Below are 23,339 nucleotides of genomic sequence, written 5' to 3'. Positions count from 1 at the left end.
TAACTTTAAGAATTTGATTACAATGACTTAAACTCAGGCTTCAGTTTGCACCATAGAGAAACATAAGAAATTAAAACTAGGAGCAGGAGTCAGCAATTCAGGCCCTCAAATCTGCTCGACCATACGTTGCACCTTGGCTTTAATCCACTTTTCTGACCACTCCTCATAATCCGTTAACTACTTACTAATTAAAAATTTTTCTATCATCTCCTTCAATTTATTCAGTGTCCTGGCCTCCATTGCACTCTGGGATAGCGGTCTTCACAGATTCACAGCACTTTTAAAGTAGTAATTCCTCCTCATCTCTGTTTTCAATCTGTCATCCTTTAGCCTATACCCCTCATTCTAGGTTGCCCAGAAAGGGAACTACACACTCCACATTTACTTTATCAATCCACTTTAGCATCTTATACATCTCAATTAGATTCCCTATTATTCTTCTATACTTCTACCAAGTACAGGCTTAAATTACTTAATCTCTCCTCAAAAGACAAGTCTTTCATCTCCGAACTACCTCCAATGCAATGGTATCCTTTCTCAAGTAAGGGAACCAAAACAGTACATAGTACTCTTGATGTAATCTCACAGTACAGTTGCAACAATACTTCCTTACTTGTTTACTCCATTCCTTTAGCATTAAATGCCAAAATTCCATTTGCCTTCCTTATTATTTATTGTCGAGAGTGTGGTGCTGGACAAGCACAGCAGGTCAGGCAGCATCCGAAGAGCAGGAGAATCAACGTTTCGGGCATAATCCCTTCATCAGCCTCCTGATGAAGGGCTTATGTCCGTAATGATGATCCGCCTGCTCCATGGATGCTGCCTGACCTGCTGTGCTTTTCCAGCACCACACTCTCGACTCTGATCTTCAGCATTTGCAGTCCTCACGTGCTCCTTATTATTTACTATACTTGCACTTAATTTTCTGTGATTAATATAAGGACAGCTAGAACTGTTGGCACTGGAGCATTCTGAAATTTCTCTCCATTTAAATAATAAGTTGCCTTTCTATTCTTCCAATTAAAATGGATAACCTCACACTTATCCATTTTAAACGCTATCTGCCAAATTTTGGTCCATTCATCTCATCTTCCACATCCATTTGTAAATTTCTTATTTCTTCATTATAACTTACTTTTCCAGCTAGTGGGAGCACCTTAAGGGAGGAAAGAGAGATAGAGAGTCTGAGCCGTTCAGGAGGATTTTTCAGAGCTCAGGGTGGATAGACCATGGGAAGGGGCAGATTTCAAAGTAAGGAGATGAATTTTAAAGATGAAGCAAGGCCAAATGGGTGTCAAAATAGTCAAGTGAGCACTCAGACAATAGGTGAACAGACCTTGCTGTTAATTAGGGAGTGGCCAACTGAAGTTTTGTATGAGTTTAAATGATCAAAGGGTGGAAAATGGAAGGCTAGTTTGGAGAGCCTCTGCAGATGTTCTAACAACATAACTGGAGTGTGTAACTATTGCTGTCAGTAAGCATGAATTGGTTTAGTAAATGAGGAGCTATTTTGTAAGTGTCGTCTTGTTTCGTAAGTTCTCAATTTTCACCATTTTACTGACACAACTTGCTAAATTAAGAAAAGAAGAAAATAACTTGTAATGAATATTCAGACTTTGGATGAGGGTCAGAGGCTGGCAGAGATGTTATTTGGCTGTGGTCTGCCTCAACAATTCAGCTGACAGCATTTATTTTTGCAGCTACAAAACTAGAATGGAGCATAAGTAAGGAAGATGGAGAGAATGGAGAGGCCAAGAGAAAACAGGTCAACAGGACCAACATGAGAGAGAGATCAGGGCAGCAGAATTGCAGGTTTGTCAACAGAACCGTAAAACCCAGTCATAAATATGTTGACAAGTACACGTGTTCTTACCGTATAACTGCAAAATAATGCAAAATAAAAAGAAAACTTGAAACTATTTGCTCCATTTCTATTAAATATTTGGACATGTCTGTACTTCATCAAGAGTACTGCGCCTTGTGCCTTAAATAAAAAAAACAAAAGCTCTGAAAAAATGTCAAGAACTATTTGTCATGTAGATAACAAGGATCTAGTGTTAAGTGAAACCACAATGTAGCTGTATGCGAGTAAACTATTCAACATAAAAACACATGTTGGATCCACTTCCATTCACACGCACACTGAGTCCAGTGCTATTTGTATGGTCTTTGTGCTTCCTTCAATTCTTTTGTTTATTAAGCAGATTAACAGAACTCAAACGCTAGCTCTGGGAAACTCACACTGTTGCAACAAATTGACATTGTACCGCTATTCTGTTCTTTCATTCACAATTCAAAAAGAAATTACCTCTGAGTCACTTGCCCTACAAAACAACCCAGTGTGTCAAATACTGGTTACAAACACTATTTGTTGAAGCAAAATTAAGAAACTTTTTTTAAAAAATGGAAACTTGAAAAACAGCACTAGGTTTTGATAACTGTTGGTAGCATTCTAAGTACATTCAACCAAACAGATAAACTATCATGGGACAAAAACAACACTGATCTCAACCAGTCTAAACAACACATTGCATTAAAACATTTGGTATCCAAAATTATTGCTGTAACAATTCTAATCAATTAGGGAAGGGAGCATGAGTGCCACATACATTTGTTAAATATTTTGACCAACACATTCAGCATAAAGCAAAATTGTTGCACTATAATCAGAATCTTAGAACAAGCCAAAGTTCTCAAGTGCTCACGGAGAATTTAGAAAACTGTAGCACATTCTCACACTGAACAGAGCTACATGGAGACCAATTAACTATTGAATTTGTCAGTTTTATTTTATGTTAAGACACAATATAGCTTCTGTAATTGCATAACGTAAAACACCCATGAAATATCTGGGCTATACATAATCACACAAATGATCCCTGATCGGTGTTAACTTATATTTACTCAGCTGAGGCAATAATATACATGTTATATGGTGTCAGCAGCTTTTATTTGGGAAAGAGAAAATCGGGACATATACAGGGGATTTTAAATCAGCAATCATTTTGCAAAGTGTGTATTTGTTGATGCTGGTGCTGACAATGCATTATCAACTGTGCTATTTCCAACAGTCAAACAGACTGCTGATACAGTCAAAGATAAATATTGTAATGGTTAATCAATGAAATACTGAGGATGAATCTGAACTGTATCCAATTTAGCAGGAAAAAACTAATTTCTTTTATTTCCTTATATTGCCAAACATCGTCTGTGGCTAAGGGAGGTTTGAAAACAACGGTGTCCATGTAGCTAGTTTGGTTGATCTACACTGGCTGCAAAATGACAGGACAAATTTTGTGCCACCATAAGGCTGGCAAAACAATTTTCCACATTGACGAAGTGAATCAAGCTGTGTGGTGGAATCAAGGATTTATGGAGTGAGTACATATCCCACCAGCTCTGTGCAACTTTGCAAGTACCTGCTCTAAGGAGTACTACTTCAGCCATCATTCAATTTCCCTGAATCTGTTCCCTGAACAATGTCACACATATTTCAATTGTGGTTTAGCCAACACTCTTAGTACAGCAAACCTTGAATTCCTGTTTATTGGGGGACATCTGTTCTCAATTATGTGCTGAGTAGAAGTCAAAGCAACAATTTATGTTGCTGCTGAAATTGAAAGAACAAATAAGACGTTATTTACACATTTTAAAAAGGTAAAAAAACAACTTACTCCAAGACCGCCACAAGGAAGCATAACAAACATTGGAGTGACGGAACCTGCAGAATGATATTTAAAAAGAGCATTTAGTTAATAGTACCAAGATAAATTATAATGTTTGCAGAAATGTTGTAATCACAACTCAATGATGGGAATTACAAATACAAATGAATTTCTGCAAGGTGTATTCCTCCTAATGCTGTGTTAATCCCCTTTACTGGCCTCTTGGGCCCTTGCAAAACCTTTATCGCTGAAATAGTTCGTCACAGTTTATTCACTGTGCTAGTGTTTTTGAAATCATTTTCCTTTCTCACAGTTTATTTTATTGATTACTGGAAACAATTGGTTCACAGCCTACATACAGTTCAAATCAAGATAGAAACTTTAAAAAAAATTGTTATGTAACAGATGTTTGAACATTCCAGGAGATTCTGGATTCAAACCTAAACACATTTATTTCAAAAGCAACAAAGAACAAAGCGTTTTACTGCCTACCACAACAAAAAAAACCTAATTTCCTGAAAAACTATAATGCATGATTCCTTAATGTAGACTTATAAGTAAGCCATATAGGATGCTATCATGAATACCTGAAATGAACATGTTTCCACCTCACACTGATGGAGTGCATTCTGGACCCTAACTACTTATATCACATTAGTATTTCGTTGCAAATTACTTTATATCTGGTGATATCCTTATATCTTGTTCTTGAACCTTTTATGAAGGGTAACAATTTCACCCGATTTACTCTGTCCAAGCCTTTTGTGGTTTTGAAAACTTTGATCAAATCTCTTTTTAGCCTTTGCTTTTCCAAGGAAAACAGGACCAACTTCTCCAATCTACCTTCATAACTGAAGTTTCTCATCCATGGATTCATTCCTGTAAACCCTTCTAAACTTTCTCCAATGCACTCATATTCTGCCTAAAGTGAGCCACTCTGAACTGTGCACAATACTCCAGCTAAGGTCTAAGTAGTGTATCACCTGCAATGGCTTTTCTTCCAACTTCTGCAGTGTTAAATTTAGTGAAGATCTATCCTTGATCCCTTCTTACATGAAGATGAGCACTGGGGGTTGCTGACTCATTAATTCCTAGTTTAGCAAACGTTGATTTAAAAATTCTAATCCTTGTTCTTAAAGTCCCTCTCTAGTCTCATCCCGATTTTGCTAGTCATATGAAATACTTCCACAGGTTTAATTCTGACCTCTTCAACATTCCAAATTTTCATTGCCACACTAATGCTTGTGCCTTCAGCTGTTTAAAATCCTAAACTGTACAACTCCGACCTAAAGCCTCTTCACCTTTCTTTTCTCCTTAAAACCAACTTCTTCAGGTAGAGTTTTTAATTGTTTGCCCTATTATCACAAATATTGCTTCATGCACTCTTACGAACCACCTTGAAACAACGTATTAATGGGCGTACATAAGTGAAAGTTGTGGCTGTTGTGTGGCAGCTATTCCCTGAAGTACTCAACAACTTATGCATACAATATATGTTATATTGTGTCCAAATTTGTTTTAAATCATTGAAATTCAAATAAATAATTCAATAAAAGATCTTTTTGATTGAGAAGTCCCATATTTTAATGATATCTAAGTTAGGAAAAAAGGTTGCTGCTTAATACCTTACAACACCTTAGATGAATTAAATCATCTGGGTGCACACAACTTCTGAAGACACGAACGCTTTTACTCACCTGATAATAATCCTTTAGGCTTGTCAAGCTTTACATACAGTTTGTTTCTGATTGGCGGAAAGGCTAACTTTTAGGCCTGTTTTTACAGCTTGTCAAACAGCAACTACACTTCTTGCAACTTCTAAGAACATAAGAAATAGGAACAGGAGTAGACCATCAGGCTCGTCGTGCCTGTTCTACTATACAATAAGATCATGGTTGATCTTTTTGTGGACTCAGGTCAACTTACCTGTCCTCTCACCATAACCCTTAATTACTGTTCAAAGACCTATCTTTGCCTTGAAAATATTCAATGAGATAACCTCAATTACTTCATTGGGCAGAGAATTCCACAGATTCACAACCCTTTGAGTGAAGAAGTTTCTCACCAACTCAGTCTTAAATCAGCTCTCCCTATTTTGAGGCTATGGCCCCTTGTCCTACTTTCACCAACTAATGGAAACAAGCTTCTTGCTTCTACCATATTTATTCCCTTCATAATTTTATATGTTTCTATAAGATCCCCTCCCATTCTTATAAATTCCAGTGAGTATAGTCCCAGTCTACACAATATCTCCTCATTAGCCAACCCTCTCAACTCTGGAATCAACCTAGTGAACCTCCTCTGTAATTATGCCAACTGTCAAAATAGAGCTGGATTGTAACAGGCCTGAAGTACTTTTAAAGTTTTTGAAGAGAAAATAAAATGAAAAGTGAAATACTTAAAAAATCTGAGTGTCACAAGAAAACTGAAATGGAAAGAAAGATATGGGAAAATGACAATAGTATTCAGAGTTTGTAAGATCCTAGCTAAAATTATAATTTTAAATTTAGAAACAATTGTTAAATAACACAAAAACATACAACCTTGCTTTATTACTGCAAGTTTAATTATTATTTCAGAAACAATGTATGGACTGAGATTTCCCAACCCAGTGAGAAGGCTCGTTTTTCAACTTGCTAACTGCTTAAAGTGTTAAACTTCCCCACCGGGAGATCATACTCCTCCATGCAACCCAGCTGGATTACATTTAAACGAAGAAAGGACAATGTGACATGCATAACAAGAACATCTATTAAGTGCAGGTAGCTCCTCAAAAACCCTTTAAAACAAACAGGCAAATTTGAGAACTTAATACTTTTAAACAGAATGCTGTTGTTACTGGTTAAGTGTTGAAACTATTGTGACGGAAGGATGAAAAAATGTTTTTGGAATTCATCTCTTATTTCAGTATTTACAGTTGTTATATCACTACCAAACTAATAACTGGGATATAATTATTATTCCTGCAAGGCTGCATCAAAAGGTAAAGAGGAGTGAACTGCGCTGTACCTAGCAGTTTCTTACTGTCAAGCTTCTGTCTGTTCAGTGGGTTTGTGCCATAAAGTAATGCATGCTGCTCCGAATGGACGACCTGTAGTTCCTCCAGAGATGCTTTTCTTCCTCTGATACACTACAGAAAAATAACATTTACAATATAAGCACAGTACATAAAACTATAAAGTGAAGGCAAAGATTAGTCAGTTTAACTTAAGTCAACAAAACTATTTTCAGCAGTTATGTTAACATTATGAAGTTTATAGAATATGTTTAAGGATATTATCATATGGTTAAAGATTATAATATTTTGGGGTTGTACATTTCAATCAAAAATGTATTAAGGGGGCCATGTTATATCCTCTGAAGTCTGCCTGATAATAACCATGAGGAAGACTCAGATTGTTTTACTGAGCAGAAAGTGTGATGTATTAATGCTCAGGGACAATGACTACAGACTGAGATCTTTCAAAGTCGCTAAAAGGTCTTATTGGTATTGAGCTGTGAACAGCGGTGCTACAAACTATCCATCCATTTTTAAGATGAAAAGGAACTGGGATTGAAGTTGGCCAAATAGTTTTACTTAAATACAAAGCTAATGTGTCTTCTGTTGCCATGGGATAGAGGGAGTCATTTTTGATATGAGGTCACAAGCTTCTCTATAAATCCATGAATGTTACAAAGTTAAAAGTCACACAACATCAAGTTACAGTCCAACAGGTTTATTTGGAAGCACTAGCTTTCGGAGCACTGCGAAAGCTCGTGCTTCCAAATAAACCTGTTGGACTGTAACCTGGTGCTGTGTGATTTTTGTTTAACTTTGTACACCCCAGTCCAACACCAATACCTCCAAATCATGAATACTACAAGCAGGCAATAGTTTACAGTTTTTGTTTAGCGCTGTCTCTATTCATCTGAGAAGTGGAGAGGAAGAGACAGACAATCAGAGAAAATGCTGATTCTATTATTCACCTTGCAGAACATGGGTTCACCTTACTGAACTCATGTCCAGATTGAAGCTCGATTTTTGGAGGATTTAAAGGAGGCTGTTAGACTCACCAGCTTCTAAAAACTAGAAGGAAAGAGTCCACAGCATACCTCTCGCACTGAAAGTCAGTTAAGGGATTGTAAGATACTCAACTGGGCAATTAAAAAAAGAAAACAGTCACCAGGAGCTGAGAATAATTTAGACTTGTTTATTGAAGTGTCCACTTAAGGCAGAGTGTAACATAACTGATGGGAGCTTTTCAGCTGTGTTAAAGTGAAATGCGGGATCTCTTTTGTAGCTTAAAGTCTAATTTCTTTGGGTTATTTGTTTCAGTAAAAGTTTTAAAATGTGAAGTCTTGGCGTGTCATTTACTGTTAGCTGGAAGTTAAAATTTCCCTTCAAATTTGTGGGCGACACGGTGGCACAGTGGTTAGCACTGCTGTCTCACAGCGCCAGAGACCCTGGTCAATTCCTGACTTAGGCGACTGACTGTGTGGAGTTTGCACATTCTCCCCGTGTCTGCGTGGGTTTCCTCCGGGTGCTCCGGTTTCCTCCCACAGTCCAAAGATGTGCGGGTCAGGTGAATTGGCCATGCTAAATTGCCCGCAGTGTTAGGTAAAGGGGTAAATGTAGGGGAATGGGTGGGTTGCGCTTCAGCGGGTCGGTGTGGACTTGTTGGGCAGAAGGGCCTGTTTCCACACTGTAAGTAATCTAATCCAAAATGTATTAATCTTTATGGAGTTCATTAACAATTTTTACTTTTATTGCTATCTTTTAATCTCTGTCATCCATCATTCTGTAACTGCTAAATGAATCATTATCTACCAAGGGAGAAGCAAAAAAAAATTGACAATGATGAAAATAATGAAAGCTTGATATGTTACATAAAACCAGCCAGTAACTGTAGTGAAGTGCAAAGCTATAATTTAGTTAATTGATTCAGATGCTATCATATTGTAAAAGCATAGCTAAATTAGTTTACTAATCCAAGATTATTCCCATATAACAATAGTGTCACAGCCAAAAATTGCACCTGAGCTGTGGAGGACCACAACAAAGTCCATTATTGACAGAATGGCACACATAAGCCATCAGGGGTTGTTTCCAAATGAATGCTTAGGATGCTCACACCAAATATCTCTCTCCACAATTTTAATTGGAGTGTTAACTTGCTTGTTATAAATGGATTAACATCTCTGCTAAAAGTGGACAGAATTTATAATAAACATACTGCTTATTTACTACTATCTGAGAGACAAAGTTTTAGTTTGTAGCTTTTACATTCACTTAGGAGGTAAAGACATTCGCTATCACATTGAACATTGACATATTGTTTGCATCAGCAATTTTTATTGGGTGGCAGACACACTATAATTATACTGAATGTTATCAAGAGAAAGCTGGGCTACATGTACATGATTTAATTGTGGCTTAACTTATAAAATATACTGCTATACTGTTGACAACATTCCAAAACCTGACTGATATGGTTCCAAACAATTAAATGAAGTATGTCAGAAATGTGTAATTGGACAAATGGAAGCAAAAGTACTGCAAATATTTGTGGTAAAGTTAATAAATGTGTTGAAGGGCAAGAACATATTCAGTGGGTCTTTTCTGAAAAAAAAACATATTTGGCTCTAATAAGCTATTTATAATATTTTAAGGCAGTATGGATCACCAAATTTCCAAAGAAATAAACATCATAAGTGAACTGTTTCTGCTTTTAAATGTATTTTAGCTTTTGAAACAGGTAACAATCATTTCAGGAATTCAAAACTGGAAATATACCCACTCTTTTAAAAGAATACCTTCACATATCAAAAAACATAGCTCATCAATTTTAGTGATCCTCTGATTTTGTCATTAACAATCCTGCTGCCCCCTGCTGTTACTGGATTTCTTGCGAGCTATGAAACAAATCTTGCTGTTAACCAGAGGTGCAAACAGCAGGGGGCCTAAGTGGTTTTACTTAAATATGCAGAGTGGAATTTATTCAGGAAAAAGTGCTGAAATAAGTGCAAAACTGAATGCATAAGAATCTTCTATAATAAACATCACAATATAGACATAACTTAAAAAACAACTTTTCACCTATGACATCAGATTGCACAACATGTATTAATTGAAGCTTTTCATCTTGCCCTCATTACTCACCATGAATACTATTCATTTGCAACATAGCCGCATTATAAATTAAACAGAAATGGTTTGGTAGCACAATTGAGGATGTCGGTAAACATGTCAGAAATCTCTCTGAACATGAGTTTGCTCTTGTAAACAACAACAAAGTGCTGAAGAAACTCAGCAGGTCTGGCAGCATCTTTGGAAGAAAACAGAGTTAATATTTCAAGTCCAGCAATCCTCCTTCAGAACAAGACTCAGGCTTTGAAACAGTAACTCTGCTTTCTCTCCACAAAAGGGCAGCATGGTGGCTCAGTGGTTAGCACTGCTGCCTCACAGCTCCAGGGTCCCAGGTTCAATCCCAGCTTCGGGTGACTGTCTATGTGGAGTTTGCACACGTGTTTGCATGTGTTTCCTCCGGGTGCTCTGGTTTCCTCCCACAGTCCAAAGATGTGCAGGTCAGGTGAATTGGCCATGCTAAATTTTCCGTAGTGTTAGGTGCATTAGTTAGAGGGAATGGGTTACACTTTGGAGGGTCGGTGTGGACTGGTTGGGCCGAAGGGCCTGTTCCCACACTGTGGGGAATGTAATCTAATCTAATAAAAGCATCCAAACCTGCTGAGAATCTTCAGTAATTTTTGTTTTTGATTGTTTCAAAGTTCCAGCATCTGCATTTCTTTGTTTTATTTTAATTTGCACAAGGGTTCAATGTTGTGGTGCCCTTATGCTGCATTAAACAGGAAGAGGTTTTCACTGAGTTCAAGCTCTTTCATTAAATGTGACTGTGCTATTGGAAATAATTTATTAAATAATCCAGACTGTGCTCAAAGCTACACCAGAAACTAATTTAAGATCATTGCTGAGCTCACATTGTAATGCATTTGTGTGTGCTAGAAGCTAGCTAAAAATCCCAAGATTCTGTTTGATGTAAAGCAAGCTTATACACACAGGTAGTTCTCCTATAATGCCAGCGAAACCTTGCTTAAGAGAGAATCACTTTAATATAAATAATGCAGCCTGTGCAAAAAATTGGGTTAGGAGCAGACCGGTAAAAATATAATTCACGATCACTCAAAAGTCTAATGCAAAGTATAGCACAGCCTGAATGAAAATTAAAATCATATTTATTAACAAAAGTAAATTAAACACAGTACATTTTTAAAAATGTAAGAAAACTGTTCTCTGTACAGTACCTCTTACAGAAAGCTGCTTTGTCAACAGCTGACATTGGCACATGCGCAGGACAACAGGAAGACTGGTGTTAACATTGTCCATGCAGAAATTACTGCATGTGCACATTGGTGTACCTGGAGAACAGCTCGAAACCAGCACAGATGTTGCACATGTGCGGACACTAGTGCATGTGCTGAATGGGAAGAACATTTCCCCAATAGTCAGCAGCAAAGTGAGAAACAAATTTGTAAGGAGATCGCAGTTATCTGTAAGAATAATATGGTGCTTATGGTAGGGGATCATTAGATTAGATTACTTACAGTGTGGAAACAGGCCCTTCGGCCCCACAAGTCCACACCGACCCGCCGAAGCGCAACCCACCCATACCCCTACATTTACCCCTAACCTAACACTACGGGCAATTTAGCATGGCCAATTCACCTGACCCACACATCTTTGTGACTGTGGGAGGGAACCGGAGCACCCAGAGGAAACCCACGCAGATACGGGGAGAACGTGCAAACTCCACACAGTCAGTCGCCTGAGTCGGGAATTGAACCCGGGTCTCAGGCGCTGTGAGGCAGCAGTGCTAACCACTGTGCCACCGTGCCGCCCGGATCATAGACTGGGACTGCCAGAGTGTTAAGGATGGAGATGGAAAGGAATTTGTTAAGTGTGCAAAAGAAAATTTTCTGATTCAGTATGTGGATTAACCTACTAGAGAAGGTGCAAAACTCGACCTACTCTTGGGAAATAAGGCAGGGCAGATGACTGAGGTGTCAGTGGAGAGACACTTTGGGGACAGCGACTATAATTCTATTAGTTTTAAAATAGTGATGGATAAGGATAGACTGGATCTAAAAGTTGAAGTTCTAAACTGGAAGAAGGCTAATTTTGACAGCATTAGGCAAGAATTTTCAGAAGTTAATTGGGGACAGATGTTCGCAGGTAAAGGGATGGCTGGAAAATGGGAAGCCTTCAAAAATGAGATAACAAGAGACCAGAGACAGTATATTCCCGTTAAGGTGAAAGGCAAGGCTGGTAGGTGCAGGGAATGCTAGATGACCAGAGCAATTGAGGTTTTGGTTAAGAAAAAGGAAGCATATGTCAGGTATAGACAGGATAGATTAAGTGAATCCTTAGAAAGGCAGGAGTATACTTAAGAGGGAAATCAGGAGGACAAAAAGGGGACATGAGACAGTTTTGGCAAATAAGGTTAGGGAGAATCCAAAGGGATTTTATAAATACATTAAGGACAAAAGGGTAACTAGGGACACAATAGGGCCCCTCAAAGATCAGCAAGGCAGCCTATGTGTGGAACTGCAGGAGATGAGGGAGATACTAAACAAGTACTTTGCATCAATATTTACTGGGGAGAAGGACATGGAAGGTATAGAATGTGGGGAAATAGATGGTGACATCTTGAAAAATGTCCATATTACAGAGGAGGAAGTGCTGGATATCTTGAAATGCATAAAAGTGGATATATCCCCAGGACGTGATCAGGTGTACCCTAAAACTCTGTGGGAAGCTAGGGAAGTGATTGCGGGACCCCTTGCTGAGATATTTGTATCATCAATAGTCACAGATGAGGTGTCCGAAGACTCGAGATTGGCTAACATGGTGCCATTACTTCAGAAAGATAGTAAAGAAAATCCAAGGAACTATAGACTGGTGAGCCTAACAGCAGTGGTAGACAAGTTGTTGGAGAGAACCCTGAGGGACAGGATTTGTATGTATTTGGAATGGCAAGGATAATCAGCATGGATTTGTGCATGGGAAATCATGTCCTACTAACTTCACTGAGTTTTCTGAAGAAGTAATGAACAGGATTGATGAGGGCAGAGCAGTGGACGTGATCTGTATGGACTTCAGTAAGGTGTTCGACAAGGTTCCTCATGGTAGACTGGTTAGCATGGTTAGATAACATGGAGTACAGGAAGAACTAGCCATTTGGATACAGAACTGGCTTGAAGGTCCAAGACAGAGAGTGGTGGTCGAATGATGCCTTTTAGACTGGAAGCCTGCGACCAGTAGTGTGCCAAAAAGGTCAGTACTGCTTTTGGTCATTTATGTAAGTGATTTGGATATGAACATAGGAGGCACAGTTAGTAAGTTTGCAGACGACACCAAAATTGTAACGGACAGCGAAGAAGTTTATCTCAGAATACAACAGGATGTTGATCAGATGGGTCAATGAGCTGAGTAGTGGCAGATGGAGTTTAATTCAGATAAATGTGAGGTGCAGTGTTTTGGAATCGCAAATCAGAGCATGACTTACACACTTAATGGTAAGTTCCTGGGGAATGTTGCTGAACAAAGAGACCTTGGAGTGCCGGTTCATAGCTCCTTGAAACTATAGGTGCAGGTAGATAGGAAAGTGAAGAATGAGTTTGGTATGCTTTCCATTATTGGTCAGAGCATTAAGTATACGAGTTGAGAAATCATGTTGTGGCTGTACAAGACACTGCTTAGGCCACTTTTGGAATATTGTCTGCAATTCTGATCTCTTGCTTGTCGGAAGGATGTTGTGAAACTTGAAAGCGTTCAGAAAAAATTTAGAAGGATGTTGCCAGGATTGGAGGATTTGATCTACAGGGTGAGGCTGAATAGGCTGGGGCTGTTTTCCCTGGAGCTTCGGAGGCTGAAGGGTGACCTTAAAGAGGTTTATAAAATCATGAGGGGCATGGATACAGTAAAGAGACAAAGTCTTTTCCCTGTGGTGGGGGAGTCCTAGGGTTTAAGGTGAAAGGGAAAATTTTAAAAGGTACCCCAGGGGTAACGTTTTCATGCAGTGGGTGGTGTGTGTATGGGATGAACTGCCAGAGGAAGTGGTCAAGGTGGTACAATTCCAACATTTATAAGGCATCTAGATGAGTCTATAAATAAGAAGGGCTGAGAGGGATACGGGCCAAGTGCTAGCAAACGGGACTAGATTAGGTTAGCAGATCTGGTTGGCATTGATGAGTTGAACTGAAGGGTTTGTTTCCAGGCTGTATATCTCTGTGACTCTACATGCATAACCTCGAGGAGATTTCGGTGCACACGTCTGCGCATGTGCAGAATGAAGTAGTATGCAAACCAATCCCTGCTGGAATTGTGCTATTGCCGATAGAGGTAAGTGTTCTCCAAAATATCGTTCCCCAATTCTTCAGCAACGTTTAGCCAAATTGTGCTGCTGGAACGCACGTTATCCCAGAACTAAGTGTGTGTCTCATCGCAATGCCCTGACCAATCAGAATCAATCTGCGTGGTCTGAGAATCAAGATTGACAGTTAACTATTCTTGATGATCCTCCATCCTATTTATGGCCCAACCAATCAGCATCCCTTTCTCATGCTGCATAAAATGGTGTTTTTTTTTCCCAAATCAGTTGCTTGTCTCCTCATTGTGGCAAGTGCAAGACTAAGAGTTTCAACTTCTAGTCTCCTTTTAACATTGTTTAAGTTTTATACTGTCAAGCACTTATTTAATTCCATTCCTTTATATCTTTTACAGGATACAGATTTTCAATGCATTTTCATTATTTGTAGTTTTTTTAATACTTAACTTGGTTTAAGTTACACATGGTCCAGTATCTTGTAATCCACCTTATAATTAGATGAAATCTTTTGATCAGCATAACAGAGAAAAGCTGTTCAGTATTCTGTTCAATGTATTTGGTGTTCCACTCTATTATATAACCTAGTCCAAGCTATTGTATCCTATTTTATGCAGAACTAACCACGACTGGGTAGACTGCTGCCATCAATCAGCCAATCTACACTCTTAAAGGGATTAACCACTAGTGAACCTTAACAACAAGATGTAGTGTGTTGCATGACAGTATTAATTTTAAGTTACATTGGCTACTTAGACATAATTACAAAGATTATCAGAAGCTAGGGCAAGACATGGCCGACTTCACTGGAATGTCACATTGAGACTCTTCCCTGACTTAAGAATGCATGACATAATCAGATTTGGTGGAGCCTAATGCAGTCCCCAACATTAATACTTTCAGAATTATTATAAACATATTCAAGCCATCTAGCTATCTTAGCAGATGCAATTCTAATATTTCTAATGTGCATATTTATACAGTAATAACAACAGCAGTTTAATAGTAATGAAATAAAATTTAGTTGCTCAGAAAATATTATGTTCGGGTAAGAAATTTTAATGAACAAGCTAATTTATATTTAAGAGTCGAAAGGATGGTGCTGGAAAATCACAACCAGCCTGGCAGCATCCAAGAAACAGAAGAGTTGACATTCTGGGCGTAAGAAGGGCTTCAGGGTTGTGCTTTTCTATCACCACTCTTCTCAACTCTGACTTCTTCAGCTTCTGCAGTCCTTGTTTTCTCCTAATTTATATTTACACATTTCAAACCCTTTTCATGCTACAGCTCAGATATTCATTAAATCAGTAAATCAATCAACTTTGAGCCTATAAGTACATGTTGGATTACAATACTGAGATTTCCATACTATATAGCAATGCTGGTGACATTCATTTATGAGTGGCTCTTTAAAAAGAAAGATGAAAAGAAATAAAGAAACATGTGGATGGGGGGTTTGTGACAATTGGAGTTACAGTAATAGGCGATTTGGGAATCTGGAATTCATTGTGCTTGAATGAAATCTGCAGTTCTTAGAGTTAAGCGTAGATATAGTCATTTCTGGTAAGCATTTGTCTGATCTGTGACACATTGCAACATCTAGGAAGCTTGTACAACCTTAAACCTGAACACTTAGTCAACCTATGCTAATCTTAATCAGCTGCCTAGTACCTTTAAATCAAACTTTATTTCTACAAGAAGAAATTGATTGGCACATTGAAATTATTTGAAAATAGTTTCATACTTTAGTTTTTCTCAGCTACACTTTATTTCTTAATACTTTTTTTAAAGAAACGGAGTAAGAAACTGCAGAGATAGTCCACCTTTGTCAAAAATAACTTTATTAATATTGCAGTCAAAAGGATTAATCTATAGCTCTATGAAGAAAACCACACACTGACAATATAAAAGTCAGACTTTTGATTCTGGATATATGATATTCAAACTGAAGGGCAATTAACCATTTCAAATTTTCAGTGTTACACCTTATAGTTTCATCTCAGTAGAAAAATACTTCAGTATGTAATAAATGGTATGAATTTTATCCCAATAACAACTTCTGAGTAATACCACAGGAGGTCTGCTTGTACAGAAATGTTAACTAGGTTGAATTGTACTGAACTATTGTGCCAGTTTGAGAGGCTGAGGTTATTCAACAGAATGGGAATTAGACTTGTAAAATAGGAAGCTAATGTGTCAATCATATATTCATTTTAATAAGTGAGACAAGTTGCACCAGAAACTTTCAATGGAACCATCGCTCTGGGGCAAACTATTATCAGGCCAGTTATATCTTCAAGGTAGAGGGAAGAACACATCTCATGTCATAGATTTACACACATTGGTAACATTCATACAGTTGTATGGTGTGCCTTTGCTGAAAGTTATTGCCTTAAAATATTCACTTTAAACATTTTGGGGTCTCTTCCTCTCCTGAATTTCTGTTTAAAACATATTTTCTAAGTTAAATCTTTTGTCTGAGCTCAAGCAGCATCCTGATTTTCCCAGGCAAAATTTTAACCACTTTGTTTTGAAATGTTTGTTCTTTTTGCAATTGCATATATTAATATATAACAATAATATGCTCCTCCCATCCAGGTTGAATCACTTGGACACCCCTCACCCACTGTTAACATTAATTGCACATCTGCTTTTCTCCTGTTCAAGCTGACAAGTCCCCCTCTGTTTCAGGTGATTCTCACAACTCTGAATGAGACCTGCTGCTTTCCTAGTGTTCCATGTCATAGTAACAGAATATGCCCTGCTGTAAATTGTTGTTCTGTTTTGAATCTGTGGCCTTGAACTGGATCCTTCACTGTACACTCTATCACTGGAGTGTTCTTGTATGGAGGGTTGACCCCCCGCCCCTGCATCCATCTCAGCATGTAATTGCTCATACATAGTCTCTGACTCCAAATGATGCTAGGCAAGTAATCACCAGTTTCTCAATAGCCTTTTCCATTACCCCAAGAAAAATTATTTCCACTGAGTTTCTGATTTGTCATTAGAATAGCATTGGTCCCAGTCAGGATGTCACATGGTCACCTAACCATTTGCAATTAATTTGTTTCCTCCTCTGTCAGCAAAGTTTTAAAGAAGATTTTATCTCTACTTTATAAACATCTTGATTTTCCTCCAGCGCCCAATGCCCTGGATTTGTCCTGGATCTTAACTGCGGTCTCTTGGTTCTCTCCTGCACTTTGAAAAAATATTCATGGGATTAGGGCATCGCTAGCTAAGCCATCATTAATTGCCCATGCCTAACTAAGTTAAGAGTCAACTACATTGCTGTGGGTCTGGAGTCACATGTAGGCCAGATCAGTCAGGATGACAGATTTCCTTCCCGACAGGACATTAATGAACTTGATCAACCTCTTCCAAATATTCTTCTACAAATAATTTTCATGCTATTTCAACTTAGCAATTTGTAGATTTTTATTAATTTACTTGTCTATAGCAAATAACTCTTGTATTTTAATCATGATTTGAAAAGAAATCCCAAAATGTTCAATTTTTGTTGAGAATTATGCATGTTAAAGCATGGCTATTGTGATTAATTTCATGGTGAAATGGTTATCAATCTGCCGTGCTAACACTTTTCTTTTTAGGCTTTAATCAACTCCGACTTAGCAGCTTTTCAAATAATCATGGAAGCCAAGAAGATAAATTTCCAATCTATGTCGAACATTCTGTTTAGACAGGAGACTGTAAGTGTGTTTGCATTTCACAAGAGTCATAGGGAGTAGATACATGTGCCAAGTGACTGATAGCAAAATCATAAACCAGAATAGAAGGACTGAATGACAGACTAGTAGGAAAGAAAGGAGTTAGTGTAAAGGTAAAGGGAAAAGTGCAGAGTTGGAAATGGCACTGCTGAGGGCTATTTTTCACACACATCTCACCCCAAAAGCAACCGGCAGCTATTATTAGTTTATTTCACTGCCGTACCATCTACTTACCCCATTTAAAATGAAACGTGATAGATAGCAAGAAAAGGAGAAGCAAAATAAGAAATTAAGAAAGAAAGAGCAAACTTCTGGAGGTCAGAGAGAAGAACAGCAATATGAATACAATAGAGACAGTTTGGAAAGAGGCTGAACTCTCTGATATACTGGGTGCAACTAAGGAAATCAACTAACTTGGAAGGAAATATTAATTCATTTGAATTGCAATCCTCAAAATGATGATCCTTTAGCTTCAAATGTCAAATATCAGATAGAATATATTTGCATAAATTATTTTTAGATTTGCCACATATTATTCAAAACTGTTTATAAGAAGTCAAATTAGACAGCGCAAACTTTGCAATGATGCCTATAAGCTGTAGTGAAGACAACATATCAACATTGCTAAAGCTCCCACAGTTTTCCTTTCAGACACATCAACACATATCAGTATGTTGTGATAGAATTCATTATTTCTCCTTGTACATAATTTGTGCAATAAACCAGTATACTGTGAACATCGTAACATTCAGTGCACACACAGTTCCATGGGATTCTAAGGGCCTGTCATGTGATAGGAGGTGGGATTGTTGCAAGGTTTTTAACAGGTCACTCAAAGCTGTTCCAGGGTCACTCAGGGCAGTTCAGATATTATAGGCAGATGGGGTGGGGAGAGACAGGAAGGCAGTGTGTGTAGGAGAGAAACACAGAGGCCAGCTCCAAGCAGGAGCAGTGCTCTTTTAGCTGTGCTGCTGAAAACTTTGCTACCTTGAGATTGCTAGTCAGGCAGTTTGTCAGAAACAGGCGAAGATGGTGGTGAGACCAAAGCATCTTAGTGGACCTGAAAGGAAACTGCCTGTCATGAGTTGGTAGTTGGATAAAGAAATGTCTGACAGTAGGGATATTCTGTTGAGAGCAGCCAAAGAGCTTGAAATGTGTTGGTAATTAAATGCTGGGGTGCAGCCTTGTTAATCCAGTTGGATGCAATCTCAGGAGATGGGATTGAGAAACTGGGAAGTGAGCAGACATTGCAGAATTCAGTGTCTTTTACAAGAATTTCAAAGCTAGATCTTCAAAGGAAAGAAACTGGAACTTCTTGTAAAGTTTGAAATTTGATGACCCACAGTGTCAATAGTGTCTCAGGGTTTTGCAGAAAAACTCCATGACTGCATTTGTTGTTCTGTGAGTGTGTTCAATCATTGTTTGTCTGTTATCCAGATTTACCTTTATTCTGAATGTTGGAAACATGTTGTACTGTTCTAATTCTGTATATTAATGTTTATTGTTGTTTGTTCAAAACATTGATACTGAATGAATGTAAAATACTGTGGATGCTAGAAATCTGAAATAAAAATAGAGAATGTTGGAGAAACTCAGGAGATTCAATTGAAATATGAACTGATTTTTCTCTCACCAGATGTTGCCAGTCTTGTCTATTTTATTTTGGAATCTTGTGGTGTTTTTTCTTTATTTAAGCTCCTGAGATCTCACATTTTGTTGACTTTTTTAAAAAAACAAGGTTATGAGTCCTTAGCCAGATTGTAATTTCAAATTTGGAGATCTGGCGTGGGATTGTAATCATATTAAGTCAAAAGTAATATTTCACTTCTGAAACTCTATCTCAAAGTGTGAAAAACTATGTCTACTGTACATATTGATAAACTAAGTTTCCTGGTCAAGAGTTCACCTGTTGAAAATATCCTCATATTACACAATGAGGGAAGACTGATACAGAACTCAGCAAGGTAAACAGGATAGTAAGGTAACTTCTACAAAATTCACTGAAAGAAATACAGAGCAGTCTGCACAGAGGTATACTTAACATGTTCTGACTATTAGTTGATGTGCCATTACATTCAATGGCGGGTGTAACATGATCACCATATCTCTAGGTTTATGTTAACTGTATAGGTTTTCATATAATTCAATACATGATAATGGAAATAATACATTCCAAATCTGACCAAAGGTTTTATGCTTCTATTTATAATCCTTCCATATGGAAACAATGTTCAATGTAGTCATGTACCAGTGTAAATGCTTTGTAGGTAAAAGTTCAGATGGAATGTTGCCAGTGTCATGCTGAACTTCAGGTCTTTGAAATCACAATATGTTTGCATTTAGCAATATGTTTCAGTGTAAAACCAACCACGTGATGGTCTCACCTGATATATCTCATAGGTCTTACTAAAAATGGGAGAATATTGTTTTATAAACTGATTCAACTGAAATACCTCAGGGGATCAAAATTCTTTTACTTGGGGTTTAACTTATCACTATTAAAATGCCATAAAAGTACAAGAATGGTTATTGCACAATCAACGTTTTTTTGGAAAAAAGAATAGGTAGGACAAATACCTTAAATAACAGGAGTTTTCTTTTGAGACTTGATGTAGGATTGGGATTGATAATTTTCATTTCTACAGTTATGATTACATTCTAATAACAAATTAACCATACTCCTTTTTGATAGACAAATTAAATGTATCACCACTGCAGGGGGTGATGGTTAGATGCTTATTACTGAAGATGGTCACTACTTGGCATGTGTGGTGCAAATATCATTCGCTACCTGTTGGCTAACACATTGACATTGTACAAGTCTTATTACATTTGAACATGGATGGCTTCAGTATTTGAGGAGTTGGGAAAGATATTGAACATTGTGCAATTACCAGTGAACATACCTGCTTCTGACCTTATGATGGAGCATTCATTGGTGAAGCAGCTGAAGATGGTTGGGTCAGGACACTATTCTAAGGAACTCCTGCAGAGCTGTCCCAGAGCTGAGATGACTAATCTCTAACTAGCACAATCATCTTCCTTCATGACTCAAACCTGCAGAATGCTTCCTCTTTGATTTGTTAGGACTCTTTGATACCATACTGGGTCAAATGCAACCTTTGTATCAAGAATAGTCACTCTCATCTAACCTCTAAAATTCATCTCCTTTGTCCATTGTTGAATCAAGGCTGCAATAAGGTCAAGAGTTGAGTGGCCATGGCCACAGTTTCAGTGAGCAGATTATTGCTGAGCAGGTGCTGCATGATAACACTTTTGGTGACACTTTCCATCACTTTACTAATAGTTTGGGGAGAGACAAGTTATGGAGCACCTGTTTCAGTACTACCTCAGAATGTTGTCAGGTTCAATACTTTTTGTAGTATCCATGCCTCCAACTGTTTGTTATCAGATGGAGGATTCCAAGAGGCTGAAGACTGGCACCTGTTAACCTCTGGAAGAGGCAAAGATGGATCATCCACTCGGGACTTGTAAAGTCCTTCAGTCACATCTTTTGTACCAATGTGCTGGGGTCCCCCATTACTGAGGATGTGGATATTTGTGGACATTCCTCCACTAATGAGTTGCTTAATTGTCCACCATCATTCATGGATGTGACAGGATTGCAGAGCTTAGGTCTGATCAGCTGGTTGTGGAATCACTCAGCTTATGCTGCTTGGCATTCTGTTCTATTTTGTAGCTTCATCAGATTGATGCCTCATTTTTAGGTACACGTGGTACGTACCTCCTGTGCTGGTTATTGAACCACGGTTGATTCCCTGGCTTGATGGTGATGGTGGAGTAAGGGATAAGCCAGGCTATGACATTACAGATTGATTTGGAGTACAATTCTGCTGCTACTTGATGGCCTATAGTGCCTCATAGATGTCCAGTATTGAGCTGCCAGATCTGTTCAAAGTCTATTCCATTCAGCACGCTAATAGTGCCACACAATACAATGCAAGAATATCCTCAATGTGAAGACTGGACTTTGACTCTACAAGGACTGTGCAGTGGTCACTCTGACTGAAGTCTTCATAGACAGACACATTTGTAGCAGGCACATTGGTGAAGTTGAGGTCTCTGTGGTTGATCTTCTCACCACCTGCTGTAGACATGGGAAAGCAGCTGTGTGTTTTAATGTTCAAATAGTTCAGTCAGTAGTGGTGCTGCTCAGCCACTCAACAGTGGATACTGAGGTATCCCATCCAGAGAGCATTATGTGTTCTCGGGTGCAGGTTTGCTCGCTGAGCTGTAGGTTTGATATCCAGACGTTTCATTACCTGGCTAGGTAACACCATCAGTGGCGACCTCCAAGTGAAGCAAAGCTGTTGTCTCCTATTTTCTATTTATATCTTTCTCCTGGATGGAGTTCCTGGGGTTTGTGGTGATGACATTTCCTGTTCGTTTTCTGAGGGGTTGATAGATGGGATCTAGACCTATGTGTTTGTTTATGGCGTTGTGGTTGGAGTGCCAGGCCTTCAGGAATTCTCTGGCATGTCTTTACTTAGTCTGTCCCAGGATAGATGTGTTGTCCCAGTCGAAATGGTGGTTTTTTTGTCATCCGTGTGTCGGGCTACGAGGGAGAGAGGGTCGTGTCTTTTTGTGGCTAGCTGGTGTTCGTGTATCCTGGTGGCTAACTTTCTTCCTGTTTGTCCTACGTAGTGTTTGTGGCAGTCCTTGCATGGAATTTTGTAGATGACGTTGACTTTGTTCATGGGTTTTTTTTTAGATTAGACTTACAGTGTGGAAACAGGCCCTTCGGCCCAACAAGTCCACACCGACCCGCCGAAGCGAAACCCACCCATACCCCTACATTACCCCTTACCTAACACTACGGGCAATTTAGCATGGCCAATTCACCTCACCCGCACATCTTTGGACTGTGGGAGGAAACCGGAGCACCCGGAGGAAACCCACGCAGACACGGGGAGAACGTGCAAACTCCACACAGTCAGTCGCCTGAGTCGGGAATTGAACCCGGGTCTTCAGGCGCTGTGAGGCAGCAGTGCTAACCACTGTGCCACCGTGCCGCCCACTGGTTGTGCTGGTTGTACTGGGTCTTTTAAGTTGGTTAGTTTTTGTTTGAGTGTGTTGGTGGGTTTGGTGCTACTAGGATTCCGAGGGGTGTTAGTAGTCTGGCTGTCATTTCTGAAACTTCTTTGATGTATGGTAAGGTGGTTAGGGTTTCTGGCTGTGTTTGGCCTGCTTGTTGTGGTTTGTTCTTGAGGAATCTGCGCACTGTATTTTTGGAGTATCCGTTCTTCTTGAATATGTTGTATAGGTGGTTCTCCTCTGTTTTCCGTAGTTTGTCTGTGCTGCAGTGTATGGTGGCTCATTGGAATAGTGTTCTGATACAGCTTTGTTTGTGTGTGTTGGGATAGTTGCTGGTGTAGTTAAGTATTTGGTCAGTGTTTGTCGGTTTTCCGTATACGCAGGTTTGTAGTTCTCCGTTGTCCTTTCTTTCGACTGTGACGTCCAGGAATATGAGTTTGTGCCGGTTTCTTCCTCCTTGGTGAACCTTATGCCTGTGAGAGTGTTGTTGATGATGTTAAATGTCTCTTTTATGT

General features: G+C 38.8%; 1 protein-coding gene across 13 annotated transcripts in view; it reads right to left on the bottom strand.

The window, feature by feature from the left end:
- Positions 1-23,339, bottom strand: part of hdac4 (histone deacetylase 4) — a 494,585-nt gene that overhangs the window by 56,381 nt on the left and 414,865 nt on the right. For 11 of the 13 annotated variants that reach the window (XM_060827518.1, XM_060827517.1, XM_060827525.1 and 8 more), the window contains 2 exons: positions 6,675-6,795; positions 3,675-3,721 (listed from right to left, as the gene is read on the bottom strand). In XM_060827518.1, the coding sequence (XP_060683501.1) occupies positions 3,675-3,721; positions 6,675-6,795 (168 nt within the window). The remainder of the gene's footprint in view (positions 1-3,674; positions 3,722-6,674; positions 6,796-23,339) is intronic. The other 2 variants (XM_060827519.1, XM_060827526.1) reach the window with 1 other exon arrangement.

This window comes from Hemiscyllium ocellatum, chromosome 7 (genome assembly GCF_020745735.1).
Source record: "Hemiscyllium ocellatum isolate sHemOce1 chromosome 7, sHemOce1.pat.X.cur, whole genome shotgun sequence".
Taxonomy (NCBI): domain Eukaryota; kingdom Metazoa; phylum Chordata; class Chondrichthyes; order Orectolobiformes; family Hemiscylliidae; genus Hemiscyllium; species Hemiscyllium ocellatum.
This window is presented reverse-complemented; position numbering and strand designations above follow the sequence as displayed.